At 35.4% G+C, this 27,996-nt stretch overlaps 1 protein-coding gene across 1 annotated transcript in view; it reads right to left on the bottom strand.

The window, feature by feature from the left end:
* Positions 1-27,996, bottom strand: part of LOC120310592 (E3 ubiquitin-protein ligase SH3RF3-like) — a gene marked incomplete at its 5' end in the record, with an annotated part of 104,535 nt that overhangs the window by 53,052 nt on the left and 23,487 nt on the right. The window contains 4 exons of the mRNA XM_039349161.1: positions 2,493-2,827; positions 5,579-5,826; positions 6,949-7,119; positions 10,139-10,239. Coding sequence (XP_039205095.1) covers positions 2,493-2,827; positions 5,579-5,826; positions 6,949-7,119; positions 10,139-10,239 — 855 coding nt within the window. The remainder of the gene's footprint in view (positions 1-2,492; positions 2,828-5,578; positions 5,827-6,948; positions 7,120-10,138; positions 10,240-27,996) is intronic.

Genomic DNA, 27,996 nt, shown 5'->3' with positions numbered 1-27,996 from the left:
CTTTGACTAATCTTAGATGCTACATTTTAGGAACATTAAGAACTGAAGGAATGTCTACAAAAGAATAAGAAATATGGCAACCCAAGTCCAGTGCTTTTTTTGTAAAAAAAAAAAAAAAAAAGTGCCGGAACTCACACACTTGCCTACCCTACAAGGTTCCATCCAAAAAAGGTGCCGGAACTCTGTTCTGGGCATTCTATAAGAAAAAAAGCCCTGCCCAAGTCCAATAATAAATAGCAAAAACCCAACTCAGTTTCCAGAAGAATAGATTATTGGGACAGAGACTGTCACATGAGATAAGAGGGAGGAATTAAATTCAAGGCAAACACTAAACGACAGGTGGCTTTTGATCACCTGTAATCCAAATTTCCTTTGCTTCTATTCCTATTCCAGTTTCACTAAAATATTAGAACACAAAAAGGTATTTTGTAGTTCTGCAGATGCCCTGCTCTGAATGAGGTTAATATTGATCAGCTTATGGAGAATGGAACAACAAGGCAGGGCTCAGGCTCTGAAGACATTTGGCGAAGATGGTATGTATAGCTGGTCCTTGACTTACAACCATTTATTTAGTGACTGTTTGAAGTTACAATGGTACTGAAAAAAGTGATATAATAATTTTTACCCTTATGACCATTGCAACACCCCCACGGCATGTGATCAAAATTCAGATGCTTGGCAACTGGCATGTGGTTATGATGTTTGCAGTGTCCCAGGTTCATGTGATCTCCTTTTGTGACCTTCTAACAAGCAAAGTCAATGGGGAAGCCAGATTCACTTAACAGTTATGGTACTAAGTTAACAGTGATTTAACAATTGTGGCAAGAAAGGTCATATAATGGGGCAAAACTCACTTAACAACTCTCTTGCTTAGCAATGGAAATTTTGGGCTGAATTGTGGTCGTATATCAAGGACTACCATATAGGGCAATCAATGGGACCTGAATTTTGGAATAAGTTCTGAAACAGTATAGGAAAAATAAAAATAAAAATCATTATGAATTAAAATGTATAACCATGCTGGCCTAAAAACTGTGTAATGTAGCTAAAGAAGAAAGTCCATCCACTTAACAAAACATTAATTGAATTGGTCTCATTTGTTGCTTAGGTTTTTTTCTGAATGACAAAAACTCCATCCTTTAAATTGATCATTAAAAGATAAGAAATCTATAAAATATATGGTTCTTTACTTATCTGAAACTTACTCTTGGAAAAAAGACTCCTATACTTTAAACTGGTAATTTTGTATTTTTGTACTTGTATTTTTTAAAATGGCCCTCAAAATTGAAGAAGATGGAACAAAAGATCCACCTAGAAATTCATAATCTTTAGCAATAAAACACTCCAGTCCAACTAGCAGTTCAAAAGCATGCAAATAGCGAGTAGATTAATAGCTACTGCTTTGGTGGGAAGGTAACAGCGTTCAGTGAGCTTTTGGCATATAGCCATGCTGGCCACATGACCACGGAAAATGTCTTTGGAAAACACTGACTCCCTCAGCCAAGAAACGGAGATGAGCACCGCATCCTGGAGTCGGACACAACTAGACAGGGAAACCTTTATATTTAGCAACAAAATCTATGACTATTTTACACACTCAGATTTTCACTCCAATACTTCTAAACAGTGATTAATCATGAAGTTCTACAAGTACTTTTTAATAGAGAGCATTCAACACCTATGCAGGAGAATGATTAGTTACAACATGTATAAACTCTATATGAAAACAAAATACAGTGCTGTATTTGTTAAGGATCTACTGAGCTTAGCATGTTTAGATCAGCTTGGTAGTAGCCTTCATGAACATGTTACTGCTCTAACACTGAAAAGACTGTTCTGAAAGTGAACCCCACATGCCTGCATCTCTAGAGAATCAATCCCATATTCAGCATCATATTTAATCCTGTCTTGTTCTGTTTTACCAAAATGTGCAAGTTCAATTTTCTGAAAGAAGCAAAGATGTTTACAGTATAATTAAAACAGCCTCAAACATTCACATATCAATGTTTTAATATGCCTGACTCTAAGCCCTGAGGCTACACTTCACTTAACATCTTTGTTCTAATTAATCCATTTTGGCTGAACTTGGATATATGGCAAAGACTATTTGATTTTTGTATACCTGCGCTGTTCAAATTTGCAGCATTTAAACAAAGCATATCAATCAAAGAGGTACAACAGATGGAGAGGACAGTGAATTTCTTAATATGTAGGTACTCACTCAACCAGTCAGCAGCTCCAAAGTTAAATTTTAAAAAAATGTACAAACAGTAAATCAATCGGGAGTGAATAACCCAAGGACATATATATTCCTTGAAAACCTTTGATGCAGTCTCCAGAGTTCCTTCAAAAATTGACATCAAAATGCAATAATGATTGTGACAGAAAGAAAATTTATTACATATCTAGTAAGCAAATTAATTCAATTAATTAATTATTTTAAGGCTCAGCATAATGTATCTACTCTTCCATGTTGCAAAGTGATAATTTACCTTTTCATTTTTCCTTTCTTCTGTTTTGCAAGCTGTGTTGGTTGGGCTACAAGTTACCAAGCCAGTAATGGGCCCATTTCCAGCTTCTCCATTCAGATTGACTGCAGTGACATTGGGAGGAGTAATTGCTGCTGCTGCTGAAGTGAGAGGAATAATAGGTCTGGCACATTGTGCTCCAGGGATGATATGCACAGGAGAGTGGTGGATATGTTGTGGAGAAGCCACTGAGTGTGATCTGATCACAGTTGCTGGGAGGCGAGATGGAGAATTCTGACTTCTCAGTGGTGAGACTGTGGCTGTGGGCCGATCCTGGGCCTGCACAGAGTTGTGCACAACTGAAAAGAAAAAGGGTGTAGGGAAACAGGAGGGGAGGAAAAGTAATTTCAGAAACACTGTCAAAATAGAAATGGGGATATAATCAGTGATTTTGAACAATTCAAACTACTAATTCAGAAAGAAACTCTTTGATTATAGCTCATCTATAATACAGAAACAGTAACATCTCAGCTGTGCAAAAGCTTACAATTTTCATCTTATATCTTGATTTGCCATATGCAGTAAGAAAAACTACATGCAATTCAGAAATAAACATAGTTCAAGCAAATATATTCAGGATCAGATTGAACTAGATTTTCGTATAATACTTTTAAAATAAAAGTAATATGGAATATTTTAACTGAAAACTACAACATTTCTTATTTACATATGAATTCAGGAAGCAGTCTTATTTACTCCTCTCCCGTAACTACCTATTCTGACAGGCGAAGTAATCCAGAATAATGTGAACAACTTGAATTATTTGAATTATTTGTGGGGAAATCAGATTAATTTAATTTTGAGTTGGAATTCTGAGTTTGGACTGATTATATAGGTGTTATATCAGCAATCATTTGTTCTACTATTTTGATTGTTTTTAGCTGTCAAGGTTTTAAGGATGTGGACAAGATATACGGAGAGATGAGCCCTTTTGGATGCCCTGTGGAGGCTGAATCTTGGAGAGTATCATTTTACAGTGGTTCTGAATCTTCCTCTCAGGCTGGGTCCAGAAGGTGATACTGGAAGGCTGTGATTTGACACTTAGATTGTGGATTTACCCTGTTCCACTGGACCATTTCATTTTATCTCCCATGCTACTGATGTAGAGAATAAGGAAGATGACCTGGAAAGAGACAGGTGAGATCTGTTGTGTCCTGAGCCTGCAAAAGCAGGCTCAGGACGTTGCATTGGTCCTGGGCATTCCCAAAGCTGCCCGGGACCAGACAGAGCGGCGCCGGCCTTTTGCGCATGCGCAAGACGCAAAAACGCTTTGTTCCTATTGGTTGATACTGTCCGAGCTTCGGGCCATATGAAAAGGCCTGCGTGCCTTTTGCTTTTGCTTGGTTGTTGTAGAAGGAGAATAAAGTGTTTGTTCAGCATCGCCATGTGTCTTCATCATTCGCACGCGAATGAAGTATACAACAAGATCCATCTCCAAGAATGAGGGAAAAACATATCTTGAGATCAAAACAAGCACAAAATATGTGGCAACGGCTCAAACATCTCCTTAATCCACATGGGTATAAGAAGGGGAGGAGGTTCAGCATAATCAGCTTGCAAGATTCTACTATTATAGCCTCTCTCAATAAAAGTAGTCTTAACCTTCTCATGAAGTTGATTTTTGGTCTGATTTACCTGGTAGGGCTAACAGTTCAATATTTACACAAAGGTACTGGGAGAGATTATCTGAAACTTTTAGAATGGATTGTCATCATTATGCTGGCTGTATGCTGATGTCACCTCATTCTATACTCATTATCATTCAATTCCTAGGAAGTAGTCAGTATATATTATGTAAGTTTGATAATGAAGGATGGATAAAAACAGCTATTGGGAAACAGAAAACTGATCTCAGGGACTAAGTATCAGACTGTTTTGGAAACAGTTGCATTGTCCTTGAAAGAACAGATTTTCAGCCTGAGAACATTCCATGAATCTCGGCTGCCATTAATGATATCTTTGATGAAGAATGCACATGTCTATCCCTGAGCCAGATGAATTTGGCAGGGATTATTATTTTGGAAACCTTGAATATTGCAACATGCTCTACATGGGGTTCCTCTTAGTAAGTGTCTGGAAGTTGCAGTTTGAGAAAAATATAGCAAGCTAAATACTAATTGGAATCATATGATGTTGAGGTAACATTTACACTAGATGTACAATACAGTAAATATAATGCAATAGATAGCTGTTTTTCTCTTTCCTTAATGTCTAGCAGAATCTACATGCAGTATATAGCCATTTAAAAGCAAGACTTTTGTAATGAGTTAATCTTCTTGAAAATGTGGGATAACGAACCATTTATTCTATGTTTTGAAACAGTCACCTAAAAACCCAAGTCCATTCTATTGCACTTCTGATCAGAGGCTGCTTTTTCTTAATATGTTTAGGACAAATCAGTATTGTATATTAGGAAAGCAATCTGGTGATCATCAGAAAGTATTTCTGAAATGATTCTGAAAAGCTACTGGAATATATAATTATAGTAGAAAAGCTCAAACGAACAGCAGTGTAAAAGCTGATGATATATACATGCAGAAAATTCTTTGAACAAAGAATGCCATGTGGAAAAAAGCCCATTACAGAATGTATTTTTTTAAAAAAGAAAGAAATTGTATTTCAAGTCTGGCCTGGATGTAACACTTGTTGCATTGCACAATAAACATCTTTCATATTTTAAACCTAATAAAGTGTTTTAAAACATTAAAGCAATACATCACTTGTTAAGTAGACTCATCAAGTTTACTTCTTAACATACAGGATGGTTTATGCTTCCCAAATGAATTAGTGTAACATCTGTAAGTATTATAGTGGGACTTCTGCTGTGGGTACAGGATAGCAAGATAATCAAAATGTGGTTCTTGCAATCAATAAATACCACCTTAAACAATGCAGGCAAAAACCCAAACTAAAACTCTAATTCTTATTACTGATTACATTTTAAACAGAGCCAGGAATTTGCTGAGGAATCCTAGATAGACAGAGAATTCCAAAGACTCCTGTCTCTGACGTGAGATTCAGAGGACAGGATGCCTGCACATTATACCTACCCATTTGCACAGCACTGCGAGTCTGGGTAACTGTGTGCTGAGAAGAGTATCTCAAACAGTTATTCATCTGTGGGGAGCCTGCTGGCAGCTGGGTCTGAGAGGGAGGAGTTGTGATTGGAACCGCTGGTCTGGTAACAGGAACAAAACTGGTAAGAGCTGGGGCTCCTGGTGCAGCATCTCGAGGGGAGCCTTTTGCTGTTGGAGAGCCTCCTGTTAAATTCCTGGACTGGTTAGTTGCTGCAGGAACCCTGGAGGAAAAGGAAGTCCAACATAAGAGCTCTGTGCAAGGAGTGAAAGGCAACATTATTGAAACCAATGTTTCCTCATCTGATTAGATTTCTCCTGTGCCATTATTTGGCACAGCATCTCTTGAGATTTCTATTGTGTGCTTATCAAGTAAAATAAAGGACAAGCTTTTTTAGTAACTGCTAGACACAGATGATCCTCGACTTATGACTGCTATTAGAATTGGAAATCTGGTCCTAAGCTGTTATGGTTGAGACGCTCATGTGACCACAAATGGTTTTATGACCTTCTTTGCAACGGTTATTAAGCAAAACTGGTAGCTGTAAGTGCGAATTCATTCATTTGAATAGGGTTTTTTTTTCCCAGAAACTGGCCAAAACATTGTGAAACATCCAAACTAGTTGCCAGATAAGATAGTGAAGCCATTTACAATGGCTGGGGAATAGTTTACAGGCTGTAAAGCACCCACTCCATAGCTGTCGTAAATGTTGTTAAACAACCAGTTATAAGTTGAGGACTACCTGTCGAACAGCACATTATGCCTCATGAGAAAGTAGCCACCAAAGCAATATATAAGATTCAAAATAGGCAATCTTTACTCTTTTATAGAGAAAAAAGCTAGACAGAAATCCTTACTTCTGGTGTTGAGAAGAAATGTAGGCTGTACTAGTACTTGCATAAAAAAATCTGTTTGATGTCTTTTAAAGAAAACATGAAGTATGCCAAAAGTAGGAAACAGAAACAATGGGCATTTTAGCTGGTCACTGAATCATACAGATTTTCTACTTATCTTTGTGTAATTTCTACCACAGTTTAGATTATAGCCTTTCCTTGTCTAGCTATGAGCAACCTCTTTATATAGATATCAGTCTGAGATCACAGACAGGATGAACATGTGCTTCACTGTGAAGATACAAGTGGGAGATCAGGCACAACCCTTCAGCATCACAAACTGTTCTTACAAAACATTTGTGTGGATACTATGATAAAAATATTATGGAACTGAAAATAATAAAAATAAAAATATCTGAAATGCAACTCAGGGAAGACACATTTTGGGATTTATTTCCTTCCTTTGGGAGGTAGTGACATCAGATTACTAAACCTCCCACATTGCTTCTCACCTGGAGACAGGAGTGACATAATTGCCTGGAAAGACACCACACATGCCATTTCTCAAGGATGTCCCTTTGAACCAGCCATCCTGACACTTCTCGATAACACGATACATTTCACCCTTACGTAGTTCTAGTTCATCTGTCTTCTGAGGTTTGTAGGCATATAATGCCAAATATCTGTCAAAAATGATAAATATATAATTAGTGAAAGGGTAAAGATGAAAACGCACATAGCAAGTAAACCATATTTTGTTTTAACATAAAAAACCTGTTATTGTTAAATTTATTTACTCAGTGGGGAGCAATTATTATTGAAATTATTAACCAGCAAAATAATATAGGAAAAAAGAAGAGAAAACTCCATCCAGACAGCTACAAGATACTTAGCACATTGACACATTGAGTATTAATTGGAAATCTGTCTACAGATTTCAAAAATAGGATGCCCATAACTAAGTTTAGCTGGATACTGATTATCAAAATGAAAAGCAAATCATGGTGAAGAAATGGCACAATAGTCAAGTAATTCTACGTAATGTATTTTTAAGATAATTATCACTTTAAAAATAGGCAGCTGAATTAAAGGACAAATAAAAATAGTATTTCTAAAATTACCAGAAATCATTTTAAAAACCATAGTTTTTAAGTTTCCCTATATATCAGAGGGATAGTCCTTGAAAACCACGGTGGGTGGTTTGATGGGACATTGTTGTCCTGGGAGACTGGGACTTGTAGCTGAGGAAAACAACCGAAGGGAGGAAGGGAAGGGAAGGCACTTAAAAGTCTGGGTACAGGCAGGCTGATGGGCTATGTGCTCAGATATCTCTGGCCACGGAGAAGAGCAGGGATGACATGTAACAGCTCTGCCTTCTTTGTCCCATAAAATCACTTGCCAAGATTCTTCCAGATTTTTATTTCAGAACAACCAATCTTTCAGCAAAATCCCAAAACAATACAAATTCTGCCAGAACATTAGCCAATTCAAAATGGTTTGGCAGAATCTCTGGGATATGAAGGTTTGTTTCAAGTTCAAAACAAATATATTGCATATTCTATTGTGCGCACACTCCTAATAAGTTATACTATATATAAAACTACACTGGCTTGCCTAAATTACATGTGATTTTTTTTGTAATTACTGGGAGGTGTAAAAACTAGAATGTCCTCCACATAGCAGTTTAAAAAAATACTAAACCATATAATTCAGTTTGACTATAGACTGTAACCAATACACATGAGGCCTTAATTTTTCTACTTTCTAGAAAATGTAAGTTGAAAAATAAATGTTCCTTGCTTTTTTATTTTGTCCCTGTGTGCAGTAAGCATTCTTACTACAAGCAAAAAATAAACAGCAATAATTATTAGACTGCTCATATCTTTTAACAATTCCTTGAGGCACTCTTTGCCTTGATTTATCAAATGGTTCCAGTAGGCAGCATCCTGATCAAATAATTAATGTCTATTTTTCACAAGAGGCTTGAGGAATTATTGTCACATTATGTTTTGGCAGTCTATGTGCAGTGAACTATGTTAATTAGCTCAAGCACGTTGTCTGTTTTTAATGTAATCAGTACTAGCCACTTGGAACAAAATGTAAAACCCACAGCTATCTTTGACTACCCAGTAGCATTAGAAAATGGAATTGAACTTTGGACTTTTTGTGATGCTGGTTGTCTGGGTATCATGAGTTAACTGATACAGTTTCAATCTACAATATTCAGCATTAATAATTGTGAGGTAGAATTACATTTCAACTTTAATTTTCGGCTATAGGGGTTCAACTGTGACTGATTTTAAAATGTCAAATTCATGGTGCTATGATTGATGTCATCTTACGAGTTTGTGATACACTTTTGAAGTGAAGTCTGGTTTTTTAGTGCTTAAGAGCATAAAAGTGCTCATTTTCCTTTTTCTTACACATATTAAACGATTCTACAATTTGTCAAGTGGAATATTGCAGACAATTTACAAAAAAAACAAAGACAGAGCTAGTTAATTAAACATTCATAATTAAGTACTCATGGTATGTGTTATATATATAGGTAGTGCTCGTTTAGTGACTGTCTCGTTTAGTGAGAATTTGTGCTTAGAATGATGAAAAGTGACCAATCTTTTGTATGTCTACAAACCAAAGAAAGCTGAAACAAGATCAGAAGCTGTCACAATCTCATTTTATGACCGCTTTGCTTAATGAACTAGTTGCTGGTCATTAAATAAACCTAATGTGGTTGTTAAATGAGAACTCCCTATAATGCAGTTTGTACCTGCTATTTGTTCTAGTAATCTCACATTAGTTTTCCTGCATTACTTGTGCAATTATCCTCACTACTATATGTCACTAAGAATTTTCTGTCACTTTGGACATTGTGGCAGAAAAAATGCTATAACTGGTAAGGTTATATAAAGATAGACATGATGAGCAGCACATAAGCAAACAAATAAGATGCTGAAGAAATGGGTGAAGGACACTCATCAAAACTAATCAGAATATTTTGAATGGAAATTTTTTTCAGGGAATTTTGCAGCTGAAAAGAAAAGTGTTGGATCCAAAGAAAAGAAAACTGAGTTTGTGCTTGGCATTTTTCTCCTTGATTGTGTACTTAATTTCAATATGTAATTATTCTTTTTTAGTATCTTTCACTGAAACTAAATTTTTTATACATACCATGTTAATGTAACTTCATTTACTGCCCTAAATATATAACTGGAAGAATTTTATTTTATGAACCACTCTTCCTAATGGAATATAATTTTAGGTACTACATTGTATAGGAATATTGTTTCATAAATGTTTAATATCATTTATGACAGTGGTTCTCAGCCTGTGAACATGGGGGTCCGCGAAGGCTTAAAGAAATGTTATGATTTAAATCTTGAGTTAAATCTTGGTGGTTTGTGGCCACAAACAGTATTTAAAGGGGGTCTATGGAGAAGAAAAGGTTGAGAACCACTTATTTATGATATTAATGATTTTCTCTATTTGATAGGAATAATACCTACCAAGTAATCATTCACAGAACTATAATAAGTAACTTGGAAATTAAAATTGGTGTTAACCTATGGATACAAGTGACCTGGCTTTTCACTCATTACTTTTCAATTTTGACAAACCAGTCATAACCATGATGAGATTTTCAAACTCCAAATAATAAAGCAAAAATGATACATTGTTCTTCAGAGCAAAACTTCTGCTTACATATTGAGTGGTAGTTGGACCTTTGGTGGCGTTCCTTGATCTCCCACAATTGCACTGGTTCTGGGTCCAGCCATAGTTGCGGATCCAGCTAAAGTAGAATCCTAGAAGCAACAGAAGTGGAGAAAAATGAAAGAAATGTCCATTTCATATTCATTTTTTATTGAATTGTATGATTTTCAATGTGTTTATTTATGTATTTCATTTATTTACTTACGTACGTACGTACGTACATACGTAAGTATGTATTTCATTTATTAGCATCCTTTTCTCTTTAAGATAGGGTCTTTAGCTTTATGCATTTTAACAATGTATTTTTTTGCAGAAGAGTCACCATTGGTCAAAGCTTCATTGTAAAAAAAAACAACAGAAAATCAGTATTTTTTTCAGCCTAAAACAAGATTAGCCTCTCCATCCATCAGATTATACTATACTTAATTTGATAAGAGCTATTATTCTCTTTTAATTTCATTGTTTTATTAACTTCTTGTGCAGTAATAATTCTTGAACTGTATTGTATGATAAAAAATAAGATGGTTGTCAATTGCTTCAATGGTTATTTTGTACATTACTCTTTATAATCAGCCAGAAATCACTTTAGCAATCAGATGTAAACTAAAAAGCACTAAAATAATAACTATTGTCATTGTAACTTAGTTTATTATTATGTTCTTTATTCTGAGTTCATATTTCATTGTCAAGAGAGAAGCCAGCTCTAGTACTTATTGAACATACTATTTTAAAAAATAAAAGTAAAATGAAATGATAGAAGGTGTTGAAGCCATATGAACCTTGGGAGGAAGTGATCATGCAATATTGGAATTTAACATTATGGAAGCACAAGCAATAGAACACAGTCAAACCAGAGTCTTGGACTTCAAGAGAGCTAATTTCAATAAACTTAGAGAGGGTTTGGGAAGGATTCCATGGATGAGAATCCTCCAGGGGAAAACAACTCAAGAAGCTTGGGAAATTTTGAAAAGTGAGATAATAAAAGTCCAGTCTAGCATAATACCAACAAAGAGGAAAAATAACAGCTCTCAAAAGAAACCAGCATGGCTGCATAAAGAACTCTCTGATAAACTGAAAGATAAAAAGGACAAGTATAGAAAGTGGAAAGAGGAACACATAACTAAGTCAGAATATCAGCAAATAGCCCGAGCCTGCAAAGATGAAGTGAGAAAAGTTAAGGCTCAAAATGAACTAAGGCTTTCAACCAAAGTCAAAAGTAACAAAAAAAGCTTCTTTCAACATGTAAAAAACAAGAAAAAAATGAAGGAAACAATTGGTCCATTAGTGGGTGAAAGTGGCAAGAAGGTGACAAGCAACAGGGAGAAAGCAGAACTATTTAACTTGTTTTTCGCATCTGTCTTTACACAAAGGGAAAAAACAGACCGATCTATCAAAAATAGTGCCATAAAAAAAAGAATAGAAACACAAGTTAAGAAAGGCAAGAAAATGGTAAGTGAGCACCTGTCCAGCCTAGACGATGTAAAAAACACGTTGAGACTCTAGAAAGAGTACAGAGAGCAACAAAGATGATTAGGGGACTGGAGGCTAAAACATATAAGGAACGGTTGCTGCAATTGGGTATGTGTAGTTTAATGAAGAGAAGCACGAGAGGGGACATGATAGCAGTGTTCCAATATCTCAGGGGCTGCCACAAAGAAGAGGGAGTCAAGCTATTTTCCAAAGTGTCTGAAGGCAGGACAAGAAGCAATGGATGGAAACTAACTAAAGAGAGAAGCAACCTAGAACTAAGCTTAGAGAAACTTCCTGACAGTTAGAACAATTAACCAGTGGAACAACCTACCTCCAGAAGCAGTGAATGCTCCAACACTGGAAATTTTTAAGAAGAAATTGGACAGCCATCTGTCCAAAATGGTATAGGGTTACCTGCCTGAGCAGGGGGTTGGACTTGATGACCTCCAAGGTCCCTTCCAACTTTATTATTATTATTATTAAAAATATTTATGCCTTCTCTAGTTTTTAGGGTATTTGGAAAGGAGTATATTGGAGGTTAAATTTTGCCATTTCTGGACTTCCGTAGTACATGGCTGCACGAGAGCGGACCTCCACTCCCCATGGCTAGTTTTGTCCTGCCAGGGGGACCCTAGATGGGTCTCAAGTTGCCCCAAAAAGGTGACTATGAAAGAGGGGTGCCCCGTTGATCATGAAGCAATGGCGATCGCTTTGTTTGATCCGGGGGAAGCCCTCCGAACCCAACAGGAGAAAGGCTAGTATGAGATTAGTGTCTAGCCCAAGCTACTTGCAGCCGAAGTCCCAGAGCACGAATCTGAACATTGGTGAACAGCGTGCTTGGAATTGGTGAGAGTACTGATCTTCTTTCTTCTATCTACTAATTGAATCCTTGAGAAAGATCCCCAAAGTAAGAAAACCTCTGGAAGTGAAGGGAGGGGATTATATCCCCATTCCCTTATAGATGGAAGTGGCGAATTAATATTAAGGAGGAAAGAGATATACTAAAATTTGATTTAAAATACTACAGTCTGGATAAATCTAGGAACTAAGAAACTGACAAGATTATACCTTAAAGAGTTTTTGTTGGAATTATAAAAATATATAACAAAAATAACTTTTTGATTAAAAAAAAAAACTGAAAAAAGAAATAACTACTGACATCTAGTGGAGAATCAGAGTATAGAATACTAACAATAAAGACTCAGAAATTGGCAGAATGCCTAGAGATAAAGAAAAAGCTGTTCCTTTGAATTGCAAATAACCATGAAGACAGCTGGGAACAAAGAAAGAGCCAGCTGTAAGATTAAAAAGTGTTTGAAAGAAAAAAAACCACCTGGACTGTTGCTTAAATCTAAGAGCTGTTTATGGAAAAGAAAAACCTTGGCTTTTGGCTAATCTTCTAGGGGAAAATTTACAGAAAGGGTTTAAAGTGGCTTAACGCACTGAACTGTAATTTTGACTGACTGATAAATTGACTTTTGAATTAAAACATTGATGAAAAATTAATTGAAGGGGGGAGACAACATGGATATCACATACGTATCAAAAAATGACAGGATGCTGGAAAATCAAGTGCTTCCAGAAGTAATATTTCAAAGCAAGATAAATACTTTCCAGGAGGAAATATATGTAATTTTAGGACAAATACAAATGACAATAGATTCAAACCACGAGGAAATTCGAAACACTCTGATGATTTAAATAAGCATATTTCCAATCTAAATCTACAATTAAAAAACACCCAGGAAATAACAATGAATGAACAAATAAATCAGATAACAGACTACAAATTAGAAAAATTTGATCAAATTGATGAAATAACAAATTAAAAGAATTACAATTTAACACAAACAGGAAAAAAATCTACAAGGTTCTGATACAACAAGAAAAATGGAATGGACTATAGAATTACCAGGAGAACCATCCAAGTTTGGGAGACAGAAAATATACATCTTACTTACTTCATCTTTTGGATTCCCAACATTTGCAAAAATACAGGAATTGCCGGATAAGCGGATTACATCAACTTGGAAAACTACTCGGCAAAAGAAGAAGACCAGGGACATATACAAGAGATTTGACTCGCCCTACCAGATAGACTATTATGTGAACAAACATTTGTCTGAAATGGTATAGAGTTTCCTGCCTGAGCAGGGGGATGGACTAGATGACCTCCAAGGTCTCTTCCAACTTTATAATTATTATAATTATTATAATTATTATTGAATATAGCTAAAAGAATAGAGAACTTTGAACATAAGGGGCCCTATAACAAGAGGGATAGGAGTTTTAAGTAATATAGTATGTTCCATAATATATGAAATATAAAAATAGCAGGTTGATATAACTTTTATTAATATAAGTGAAATATAAACTGATTAAAAAGGATATTATATCTAGATACTATAAGATAGATAAAAAGTATAGTATTTTTATAATGCATACATAAAATATTGGGATGATGTACTTAAATGGGAAAATTTGGACAGATGACTAACATGAAGAAATTATGACTGATAAGAATTGGATTAAATATAAGGGAAATTAAGCATAAACAAAAATTATGAAAATAGGATGCATGCTGAACTAATTAGATGATGGTTATAGGAATAATACAAACTGAAAAAAATGTCATACATAGAGATTATTATTATTTGTATAAATATAAAAAAAGCCTATATCTAATCATTTTTATATTGAAAATATTAAGAATTATATTTTGGTTAAGTTTGAAGAAAAAGAATATAAATGGGAGAAGGGAAGATCAAAGAAATATATCATTAATTAATATACTAATTATGTAATTGTTAATTGATTGTTAATTATTATTTTCCTTTTTTTCTTGTTAAAATATAAACCAAGGCAACATGCTGTACACCAGGCACTGGAGATTGTTATAGTTAAAAACCAATAAAACATTTATTTAAAAAATTGCCCTTTTTGAAAGAGTATATTCAAGAAAAGAAATGTTAAAAGTTTTCCTGGCTATTTCTTGTCTGTGCATTTCAAAAGATAGTGCATTTTATTCTCTCTCAGGTGATGGAATTTGGATCAGTATTTTTAAAAGTTTCCAAGGTTTGGCAACAAATGGATGGATTCATTTATTTACTTATAAAGAGTCCTGATATGAAATATATTCATAAATCTTCCTCCTATTTATGTCATTTTGTGGGATTTTACAAATCCCCAAGTTAAGATGCATTTCATAAGCTGTGAAGTGTGACAAATTTAATGCTTCTTTCCAACTCACTGTCTCTTAATCTTACAGACTCTATCAGTCATTTAGTTAGCTGACTGTAGCACCAAGGACTGGTACAGGGGCAATAGTACAGAAGGGCCAGTTTTTAGTGCTGATATTGGATACCTGATTTTCTAATGAATTGCCCTTCTGAACAGTAGGCATAAGAGTAACACTCCACAGAGAAAGGTTGGAAAGAAGAAATATATTGGTCCTAAAATATATTGGATTCTCCGTTCCCCCAATTAAATGGCAGAATACAGTTAAAATGCAGACAAATAACTCATTTGAGTCATACAAATATCTGTTTGGCTACTCTATTGTTCAGATCAGATTAAAAAAAATCCAGGCCAGAATCAGTCCCTACATGCAACTGATCTAAATAATCCCCTATGGACTTCTGGTCTTGTGTCGTAGTGACACGGCTGGGGGATTGTGGAGCTCTGCACCCCTTGGCTGGTTTCACCCTTCCTGGGGACCCTAAAATGGGTCTAAAGTTGCCCTAGAGAGGCAATGAAGGAGGGGCACCCTGATGATCGCGGAACGATGGCAGTCGATCTGCTCAATCTGGGGGAAACCTTCCAAAACCCAACAGGAGAAAGGCTGGTAGCTTGGGTGACCAGCTCAAGCTACCAGCAGCCGAAGTCCAAAAGCACTAACCAGAACAACGGTGAACAGTGTGCTTGGAATTCTTTCTCTTATTTTGTATTTGATTCCCTGAAAAAGATCCTGAAGAAGCAAAAAATCTTCCAAAAGTGAGATGGGAGGGAATTATATACCCACCTTCCCATAAATGGAAGTGGCAAATTAAATTTTTATGGGAAACAGAAATATAATGAAATGAGGTTAATACTACAGTCTGGATAAATCTGAAAACCATGAAAACCGTTAAAATTTCACATATGAAAGAGTATTGATGAAATTATAAGAAAATAATTCTCTGCTTTAAATGTTGGAAAATGAATAGCTACTGACATCTAGTGGAGAATTAGAGCATAAAACTATAGCTGCATTAACTTGAAATTGGCAAGACTCACAAAAATAGAGAATAACTTGTTCCTTTGAACTTCAGTGACTTCTAAATAAACAGAAAACAGCTGGGAACAAAGAAAAGAAAATATACTGGGCTATCTACTGCAGAGAACTATATTTGTTTAGAAACTGTTGACCTGGGATTATAAATACACTGAGCTGCGATTTTATTAATTTTTAACATACATTTTAATATTTGGTAAACATCATGTTGTCTGGGTTAGTGTTTAAAAAACAATCAATAACAATTAATTTCTATAATTCTATAGTCTATAGACTGTAGTATGTAGACTATAATTCTATAGTCTATATACTAGCTTTGCTTGATTTCCTCTTCTTCCAATAATATTCTCTTTTGCCAACCTTAAATTAATACAGTTCTTATTTAAATAAATGACAATTAAATATAAATATTTTTCTCATGTTTCTGCAAATAACCATATCAATATAAAGCTTCTTTTCATTGATCATCTGGATTGCATCATCATAAATCCTGTTTACATTCTTATTTAAATGTGTTTTCCCCACAATATTCAAAACATTCTTACTGGTTAAGATTTTCTCAAAATTAGTTATACTTAAGTATTTTTTCTCATACAAGCCATCACATTTTTATATTTGTCATATCTTAAAGAAAAATAAGAGGGGGAAAAAAGACAAAACAGAGAAAACATTTCTCTTATGTAAACCATCCCAACATTTTTATATTTCTCATGTCAAAAAAAACAAACACAAAAGAAAAAAGAAAGAAGGCATACTATATTACTTGAGGGGTTCATCCCTCTTAAACTAATCTTCATTTATATTCAAAATCTTTCTATTTTTTTAACCATATTCAAACAAATATTTAATTTTTAAATACTCCCTCTGGTAATTCCCATCATCTAATTTCTTAATTCTCACTTTAGCCTTTTTTTTTTGCCCAACATCTTTCCTATTCAATATATTTCGATGAATTAAAGAATCTTCCCATAATCTTATAAATGTTGTTTCAGGTACAAAAGGCAAAAGAGGTAAGATGTTTTTATAGGAAGATTTCACCCCTTCATATTCATTGAAAATCTTTTCCTTTTTTTCTTTCTTGATTTTCTTTATTATTTTTTGTCTCTCATGACCCACCATTGCTAATCCCTCTTCTTCCAAGAGGAACTGCAATGGCACATCAACTGAAACTGACAAAGGATCTCCTGGTCATAGGATCCATCTACTGTTCCTAAAGTAGTTAACAGTCAATGAGAATCCTTAGGTTTTGGACAATTTCCTTTAAGGATTGTCTACTCAGAATGAGTATGGAGGCCATAGGCAAATATGTTAATTTCTATACACACAGAAACTCTATTTTGCCAGATTTAGCCTGGTTTCATCCTAGCCAATGCCTTCCACAGCTTTACCAAGAAAGATGATGATAATACCCTCTATGTATGATAATATCTCATCCAAATTGCCAGATGATATCCCAACAGAAGATATGCCCAGTTGTTTAATATAGATGATAAATACCATTATTTTTCACATGGAACATTATATTTTATATGGCAGAAAGAAAGCTATCTTGATATATAGGACCACTGGCTTGATTTTCAGAGGGAGGTGCTACATGATATAGTTGTAATTAATTTACATTTACTTTCCATCTAATCTTGAGACTCAAGGGAGGACATTCCGTATCTGTATTATATCTACTCTGATTAGGTTTTACAATGATAAAATAGTGGAATGTGTGATTGAAAATAATTATAGTCAAATATATTATCACTTGTGGAAACATTGCCTATTTAATTATGTCTGTTTTTAAATATCACAATGGAAGAGTTAAAACTTAATCTCTTGTAAAAAGATGTTTTTTTAGGTTGTGTAGGGTTTTGTCTTTGCTAAGAATAATATATAAAATTATATTTTATTTACTTCAGGAAACTGTTATTAAAACAGTTTAGTCCATTAAATGATGCTTGCAAAGTGGCATTTTGATTTAAAGGCCAATAATCTTCAGAAAATTACATTTCATTGATCTATGAACATAGTAATCTGTTAACAGATTCTTTGCTTCCTAGCATATTGACATATTTGTTTAGGAAAGCGTGAATTTAAAGAAAACAAATCAAGTAATCTAGAAAAGGTAAAATAACAAATTCTTATTCTATTTTGTTAAATCAGAGTGAAAGATTTAGGGTATTTAGGGTATATAAGGGGTTTGATCATTTATTTATGCATCTGTCTCCAAAAGAAAGCAACAGATGAAAATCAAAATACAAACTGAATGGAAATCAGTTACTTCAGACTGCAGTGCTGTAAATGTGTGTAAGATTATGATTATCAAACGGAAGGACCCAGAAGGAATTGGGGCAGAGGAGAAAGGCAAGAGGAAGGAAATCTATTGCCTTTTATTATTTTCCTGCTACTTGCAGTTGCTACAATACACGCTAATTAATATTTTTCTTTCCCTCCCTTCCTTTCCTTTTCCAATGTCATCAGTTGCTTCTACTTAATTCCTATTGCTCAAATATTTTCTCTTGGCGCTTTCTTCATGGCCATATTTTTATTCATAAAGATCACATATTTACCTCAATTCTACTACAGGATATAAGGAACAAGGAAAGAGCCCCTTCAGATATAGTGGGTACTCAATATTCGACCAATAACTGTGACATTTTCCTATGGACTTGATATTGAAGATAGGTTAGGTAGGCGGATAAAAAACAAAGCATTTTTATCTGTACAGGGAATTAATTGGAAAGATTACATTTAATCCCAGTTACTGAAGGCAATGGGAGGAAAATAAATTGACAAGACAACTTTAAAATCATGAATTCAAAGGCAACATTTGGTGGAATGGAATTTTCTGGCACATACAATACAATAAGGACTTTTTTTTTTTAACTCACTTTTCCATTTCTGGCATTAAAGACAAAGATCAGCACAGGAAATGCAACACTCCCCTCCCCCCCAAAAAAGCAAAGGGAGAACCAGTTTGAAGTTGTGTTAAAGGCACCAGGATAGAAGCTGGAAAATTGGGAGTCTTAGTTCTGCTTCTGGCCCAAAGTCAGCTGGGTAATTTTGGGCCAGTCACCCTCAGCTCTAGGAGGAAAGCAAGAGCAAACAATTTCTGAAAATTCTACTAACTAGTCTAGGTAGTCAGTAGGAGTCAACATTGACTTGAAGGCATTAAAAAAAAAAGCCAATGAGGTTTTAATAATACCCCAAGTGTGTGGTATATCTTTTGCTATCTGTTATTCTCTTCGGATGCAGAAGTAATAAAAGTTAACATTGATAGGAGGTCTTTTCTCCATTATGCTGCTCCCTGTGTGGGCTTTTCCAGTGTCTAAAGATAGATACTCAAATAAGATCTGACAGTGCAAATTGATCTTCTGTGCATGTGCACACATGTGCGTGCATACTCACATGCACACACACACATACACACAAAGCCATAACAATTTCTATTTCATGCCTGAATTTTGTTTTTACAGTTCCATAGTAACTGCTAAACAGGTTTATTAGATACTTTTTAGCTTCTGGTTGCATTTTTAAGATAAATGGGAGTCTTGTAACTATATCAAAATACTGTACAGACCAACATTACAAGTTCAAATGTGAATATGCTGTTTTATTCCTAATGGATAAATATTGTGTTATCTAAATTTGGAACAAATTGTAAAGTGTTTCTCTGAATACTGAATATTGTGTATTGCAGTAATACTATATTTATTAATGGAAATAATGTCTTTCACGTCTTCATTACATATTTATATTTTATCTTTAAAATGAGAGTAATAAACTTAGAATCCACATATATAGTTTAATAATATGTGATCCTTTGGCAATAGCTCAGCTAGAAAATTGACTAATAGTCTTCAAGACTCATGCTACTCATTTCTGTCAAATTCATTGATTAACCAATGGGTCATGCAGTTACTCCAAGCTTTAATGTTCTTAGGAATAATGTCAAAGCACTGAAATTATATTTGCACTGGATCAACTATTGGCAAGAAAAAGCTGCACCCAAGATAAAGCATTCTCATCAAATGTTAATTAACAAAGTGGGAGTTAGGGCATCCAATGACTCCAGAACAGCTTTTCTGTTAGTGGTGCAATATATTAATAAACACCCCTCCACACACTGATAAAATATAATTACAGCTGCAGATGGGCACACACAAGCTACTTCCCTATTGAAGGAGGTGATAAACATCAATTCCTGGTATAGATTTATCTAATCCATAAATTACAGAAACATCTGTGGTATTTCTAACTCTTGCCTACACCAGGCAGTTTGAGCAGCTAGAAAATAAACTACGGCTTAGTTGTTTCTGTGTAGCTGGTTGGGAATATTAAGATCATTCAGTAGTAACGAAGAGCATCTGTTTAATGAATCACCATACCGGGGAGGACCCAAACTGCAGAACTTGTATGATTGAACTTTTTGCTTGTCACTTGCATGATCAGCAGCTTGTCCTTGCCAAGATAAAGAATTTACATTGACTTTCATATCAGATGAGCAAGAAAGATACAATATGATTTCACAAATATTTATTATTTAATTCAACATGGCTTCTTCTAAAGTAAAAGAAAATGAAGAATAAATTTGTGCAGATTTTTATTATTTTTGCAATATTGGTGTAAAATTTCTATACTATGATCATTGCAGAAAAACAGTATGTTCATTTTATTTAAAAAGCCATTTAAACGAAACAAAGACATTAGACATTATCCAAATACAGACATTACTCTTCTTGGTTCACTCAATTGCACAGACTAGTAGAGAACTAAATTGGGTAGCTCCTTATAGCCTATCTCATAACTATTACATGAGCGGGTCACCTTTACCACTCTTCTTCATATTCCTGATTATGACTAAGAGTTTCAATTTAGGAATGCAGGAAGTTACCATTTGAAGGTGTCAAGATGATTCTAGATACAAGATTTTTAATGTGAAATCAACTGCATCAAACATAGAATGTTATGAATGGCTCAAATAACCTCCAGTGTTTGCCATCAATTCTATCCTGTCACCCACAAAAAAATTCTGAAGTTTTGAAAGGCAAAATGATTAATAGGTGTCTTTGTGAAAGCATCTTCAGTTAAAGGTTTCTTATGTTCTTGTAGGCATTCCCAGGAATGCACCCTGAAGCATGAAGAATAACAATAGTTAAATTTATTTTGCCTTAGGAAATTGGTATGAATGACCAGGATGAACATATTTGTTAATTTCCAAACTTCTTTTTTAAATGTTTCAAGAATAATGTTATTGCAGGCAGTAGTGATCACTTTAGACTGATTCAAAACATTTCTATTTGACACTATAACCTCAAGGGGTGTATTCACAGAGCATATTGGTGACCTTGGGTGATCATAAATATAGACACAGCTGCCCAGCACTAATTCTTAAAAGTGCAGTAATGGAAAATGCATTTTCCCCTCTACATGCTAAACATGTCTTCTGCCATAGGAGTATATGAGAGATCTTTACATCTATCCTTTTTCTGAGTGACTTTTTTTTAAAAAAAATATTTTTGTAACTTTTCAAAAATAAACATAAAAATGTGCAGTTTATATAACTTATGTAGAATAGTACATGTTAGGTTTTTAAAATTAAACATAGAGCCATGATTATACTATGGATATATGTAAATTTCAACTTCAATGTATGTGATTATATGACCTTGGTGCTTTGTCTCAGTAGAGCTAAATCAACTGAAACCAACATTCTGGGGTTGGAAGGGAGCCAGGTGAATTTGATACAAAAACTAGTTTGAACTCTGATGATATGTTATGAGTATTACTACCATTATTCACAAAACAATATTTCTTCAGAAAAGAGAATTATTTGACTCTGTCCGAGTCAAAGACCAAAGGGGATTTGGATTGATTTCTCCTAGTCTTCAACGGACAGACATAAAACTAAAACTTTGTCTTTGTCTTCTCTTTCTTTTAAATATAATAATCCGTATGCTTCTTATCTTTACTCTGCCAATGATCTTCTACAGCCTACAAATTTGGAGCATGTTTCTTGTTTTCTATTGACCAGAGTTTGATACATACGCCCACTTCTTTTATATTGGAAAATCATTAAAACAGATTCTGTTTTTTAGTGTTGCTATTGTAACTTATCATTCTGCATGAAGATGGCTTTCATCTTCAAAATATATACCATACAATTGGGAAGTAAGTATTGGTTCTAATTGTGAACAAATGTATTCTCTGCTCAAGATCAGAATACAATACAAGCATTGCTCTAGTATTCTTATCTCCCAGCTCAGGTTATATAGTGAGAAGAGGCAGCCATGCTTCATTATTTATGAGATTCATCTTTGGCCAGAAAAACCTAGGGATTTGGAGCTGGCTGACCTGTGACCTTTCCAAACAGCAAAGAAGAATAATTCATAAGGGATTCAAATGGAGAAAAGATGAGACATCTGAGGCCTAGGCAAGATTGGTGAGCCAAGTGGGACCTTGTCTGCTGTTCAGACCAGTTTACTTTCACATACCTTTTCTATGAACCTCATGCAGACTCAGTTTTATCACTGGCCTGCAGCTGTATTATAGTCTCAATACAAATCAATTTAACTAGCCTATAAGAACACTCTATGTGACACACAGACACAATTTAGAAGGCCATATTTAAATTTTATGGCTGCATTCAATGAATGGGCATCAAATGTGCTAAATGCAAATTAGGTTGAAGCAGGGCACATAGTGATCAAGACAATACAGGTTTCTACAAAAAAACAAACGTTAGCAAAATCTGTCACTAAATCCCTTGCTTCTTAGGGCTGCTAGAAACTATTCTTATGTTTTTTGTGTCTATAGAAATTAGAATCCATTAATTTCATGCTTTTCAGATGATAAAAAGGCTTAAGAATACTACTTGTTTTCAAACGCATTTATAACAGCACAAGAAATGTATGTGCTTATTATTGACAAGCAGGGAACTGTTGAAACTTGAATAATCTTTGTAGTTTGGATACTTAGCTCAGCAGTAACTCCAAATGCAGAGTCTTTCTGAGATTGTACCTTACATTGTATGATAAAGTATTAAACATAGTTATTTAATGAAACAGTGCTACATGTATTTAGCAAATTAATTTCTTGTAATGGGTTCATTTTATAACGTATCTAGGTTTTAATGTACAGAAAATCTTATGTATGTAAGTTCTGAATCTATCTCACTGATTTCAAGGGGATCTAATTAAAGTAAACCATCTTTTGCATCATGATATGAATAATATTAGGAAACAGGATTAATTTTTTAAAAATTGCCAATAATCTTTGATGAAATGCAAGTATATTTTTATATTTAAGATATTTTATAGACATTTCTTTTTAATTTTCTTTTTATTTTTCTTCTTATTTGATTTCTTCTTTTTCTGTTTCTTTTTTCCTTCCTTCTGGTATTTTTTTTAATATATATATTGTTGTTAACTATTTTATAATTTGTTTAATTAATGTATTTAGATTTGTTTATGGTTTATATGTGTCTTAAGATTTTTAAAAAATTTTTTTTAATTAAGCCTGTACTCAGCTCTGGGAAGGTCGGGGGAGGGTAGGGGAGGGTTGGGAGGGTTCGGGGAAGGGAATTGTTTTGTAAAACTTAAAAATTTTCAATAAAAAAAAAAGAAATGCAAGTATATTTTACAAAATATTTAACTAATAATGTAATCAACTGCCCCCTGCAGTGTCTCTTAATAAACATAAATCCTGTTGGACTTTGTATTTCTTATTTATTTAGTCTGCATATTCAGAAAATGCTTTAATAAAGCCTCTCATTCCAAGCAACAATTGGAACATTATCCTCAAGAGATACATAACCACAGTAGTTTTGTTTCATGTATTTGAAAACCGCACTTACAGTAATTTTGTTCATTAGTGTGTATAGAATTCTGCAATCAGAGTAAATACAAATGCAACTAGTAGTTACAGAAAAAAGTGTGCAAGGCAAGGATGATTAACGTTCTTAAGCAAATTAGCAGGATGGGATCATGGTAGTCACAGTCATAGATCATGGAGAGAAGCTCTCCTTCGACTTCTTGTTGTCTGGGTTATAATTTAACTAACCCTAAAGATCATGCTGTAGAAAGCAAGATAGGATGAAGAGATAAAAACTTAGTTTGGGGAAGAGACAGAAAGTTAATTGAGAAATTTGTTTGTTTGTTTGTTTATTAAAGTTATTGGCAGCCCATCTTACCACAAAGTAACTATGTGGTACATATACACATTCAGCTTTGGGTGTGGTGAGGGAGACAAGAGAAAGAAGAAAGGAACTAGGACATTTGGAGGATTCATCCCCATTGAAATCAATACCTTAAGACTGTTGAATGCCAGCAAACTACCTGTTTTATACTGTTCTTATATGTCTGTCTGTCTGTCTGTCTGTCTATCTATCATCCACCTATCCAATTTGTATAGCTGCAACTCTAGATGACCTTCAACAAACAAACAAAGCAACAAACATAAAAATCTGTGCTCCGTGAGCTGCATTGGCTGCCATTTTGCTTCCAGGTCAATTCAAGATGCTGATTTTAACTTTTAAAGCCCTTCATGGCATGGGACTGGGCTATTTGAGGTACTTCCTTCCCCAACTTATATTAGCCCATCTCATTAGAGATGGCTGAGAAGGCATGCAGTAGGTACCATCAACTAGAACCCTATATTTGTGGTCCCAAGAGACATGCAATCTCTGCTGTGGTGCCCACTAATGAAAATTTTTTTCCCACTGAGATTATATTAGTTCCACCCCTTTTGTTATTCCAGAAGTCTCCATAACCTGTTATGTTATTAGGCTTAAGAACTGAAGACAAGTTTCAATGGCTCCATTGCTGAGGTGGCTATTCTTCTCTCTCTGCTTTGGGTTTGCATATTTGTTTTTATATTTATATCTATCTCTGTTTTTATATCTCAGATATAGAGGTATAAAAAAATCCGCATTAAAAGTTAAATAACCAGCTGAAGGTTTCAAATACTCTTCAAGGGCAACCCTATGTAGAGCGCATTGCAATAATGCAATCTGGAGGTGATTAGAGCATGACTGACTCTAAGGATGTATACAGGTGGTCCTTGACTTACAATAGTTCATTTAATGACAATTTGAAGTTATGTGACATTGAAAAAAGTGACTTGTGCCCGTTTTTCACACTTATGACCATTTCAGCATCCCCACAGTCACGTGATCAAAATTCAGACACTTGGCAACTGATTCATATTTATGACTGTTACAGTGTCCTGGGGTCACGTGATCAGCTTTTGCAACCTTCTGACAAACAAAGCCAACGGGGAAGCCATATTCACTTAACAACTGTGTTACTAACTTAACAACTGCAGTGATTCACTTAACCACTTTGGCCAGAAAGGTCCTAAATGGGGCAAATTTCACTTAACAACTATCTCATTTAGCAATAGAAATGTTGGGCTCAATTGTGGTTGCACATTGTGTATGTATGTGTGTATATGTGTGTGTCTGAGAGTTAATTCTATAGAAGCTTGAGGAGATCTGCTTAGGAAACTGCACAGGTTGGGGGTAATCAGCTCTTGAATTTAGGATCAACTTCTAAGTTACAGCAGAGACTATATAAACTAAACTGACCTTATAATCACAGCTTTGATTAGAAAATTCCCATTAGAATTCACTGAAGTCCTGCTTTCCATTATTGTTCTGTAACACAATACCCCACCCATTTTGAGAATGATAATTAAGCATTTTTTTCATACAATTTTTCATTAAATATGGAATTTCCCACCCAAGGTAAATTGTAACATTATGATACATATGTGGATATAGAAATGGCATAGTTGTGTCTGATCTTGATGGGCTTTCATATGGTTCTAATTTTCACATTCTAAACACCATAAAGTATTACCACAGGAAAACAGTCCTTAGGTCAGTGGTTCTCAACCTGTGGGTCGGGACCCCATTTGGGGTCGCATGACCATTTCACGGGGGTCGCCAAACAACACAGTCCGCCATTTTTTTCCTCTTTTCCCTAGCTGTCCTACTCCCTCTTATTGGTTGAATCTTTGATAATTTTGAATATTGGAATCCCAGGTATGGACATTTAAAGTCAATCAATTAAAAATAAAGAGCTCTGGGATGTAAGGTAAAAGGCTTTTTTTATTAATTGCTGAGCTTTCGTTAACAATCTGTTAACATCATCAGAGGAAAGGGCTAAATGAGAAGGGGGAAGTATGTGCATAAATTTACATAACAGTTAAACAACGTAAAGATTTTGGTGGGAGGTTGCTGGGGATGCAGTTATCTAGTTGTTCATAGCTTTTATTTTATAAAAGTTGTTTAATTGTTATGTAAATTTATGCACATACTCTCCCCTTCTCATTTAGCCTTTGCTCTGATGATGTTAACAGGTTGTTAATGAAACTCAGCAATTAATAAAAAAAGCCTTTTACCTTACATCCCAGAGCTCTTTGTTTTTAATTGATTGACTATATATATATAGTCTACAAGAAATCCAATGGCTCCCTAGGACACACCATCTACCAGAAGAAAACACACACAAACCGCTATCTGCATGCTCTCTCACACCACCACCCAGCACAGATCAACTCTGTAGCCAAGACACTCATCTCCAGAACAAAACGCTTAGCTGACGAACAACACCTAAAAACCGAACTACACACTCTCACCAATGTACTAACATCCAATGGATTCCATAGAAATAAGATTACAAACCTAATCCAAAAAGAAACCCCCACTAAAATCCAAGACAAAGAACAAGAAAACGGCAAAGCCCTCCTCCCATACATAAAAGGCACCACAGACAGAATCAGTAAGATCCTCCATAAACACAACATCAAAACAGCATTCTGCACAAACAGAAAAATATCCACCATCCTTAGAAACCCCAAAGATAAAATTGAATTAGAAAATCAAAGAGTATACGAAATCCCATGCACCACTTGTCCCACCACATACATCGGACAAACCAACAGAAGAATAAGTGCACGCATTGAAGAACATAAGAACTCAGTCAAAAAAGAGGAACCAACATCTTCCCTGGTCCAACACCTTAAAGCCACAGGACATGAAATTGACTTTAAAAATACCAGAACCATTGCCAAAAGTGAACATTTCAATAACAGAATAATCAGAGAAGCCATCGAGATAGAAAAACGCCCACACAGCATGAACAAGCGAGATGATACCTCCCGCCTACCAGCCATTTGGAAACCCGCCCTTATTGACAAACGACTCCCTAACACAAAAAATGATACCAGACCCACACTCACAAAAACCACACAGGATGTCACCACCACACATCCACGCAAAAAGCAAACCCAAAGCCACACCGATGACGAGGCACGACCACAAACCAGAAGCCATACCACAGCTGCATCAATAGCCACTTTAAACCCCTCCAATCCATACATGAAGCAAACTGACACCCTCCATGAAGAGGAGGCACGACCACGAACGCGAAGCCAGAAAATAGCAAGGCAGCCCAAAATCTTAAACCCCTCTGCAACTCAGACTAACCTGAGCACAACCAAACAGAACACTCCCCCAGCCAATCAGACCTGGTTTTTCTCCCGCGTAAAATTGGAAGTGTCTTGGCGACGTTTCGACGAAGTCCCATTCGTCATCTTCAGGCTGGTGTTTTCAGCTTCGTGCTTCGAGCAGCAATGTGTGGTCTTAGCTGTTTCTTCCTTTTAACTGCCAGTGGGGGTATGAACTGATTGGGTGGGAGCTTGGTTGTGTTCTGATTGGGCGGAGGTGTGTTCTGATTGGTTAGGGGCGTGGCTGTGCTCTGATTGGCTGGGGGGGTGGCTGTGCTCTGATTGGCTGGGGGGTTGGCTGTGCTCTGATTGGCTGGGGGAGTGTTCTGTTTGGTTGTGCTCAGGTTAGTCTGAGTTGCAGAGGGGTTTAAGATTTTGGGCTGCCTTGCTATTTTTTGGCTTGCGTTTGTGGTCGTGCCTCATTTTCATGGAGGGTGTCAGTTTGCTTCATGTATGGATTGGAGGGCTTTAAAGTGGCTAATGATGCAGCTCTGGTCTGGCTTCTGGTTTGTGGTCGTGCCTCATCATCGGTGTGGCTTTGGGTTTGCTTTTTGCGTGGATGTGTGGTGGTGACATCCTGTGTGGTTTTTGTGAGTGTGGGTCTGGT

Source organism: Crotalus tigris, unplaced genomic scaffold (assembly GCF_016545835.1).
Source record: "Crotalus tigris isolate CLP2741 ecotype Arizona unplaced genomic scaffold, ASM1654583v1 scf7180000018227.753833, whole genome shotgun sequence".
NCBI lineage: Eukaryota > Metazoa > Chordata > Lepidosauria > Squamata > Viperidae > Crotalus > Crotalus tigris.
Note: the sequence above shows the minus strand (reverse complement) of the source record. Positions and strands in the feature narration are given on the sequence as shown.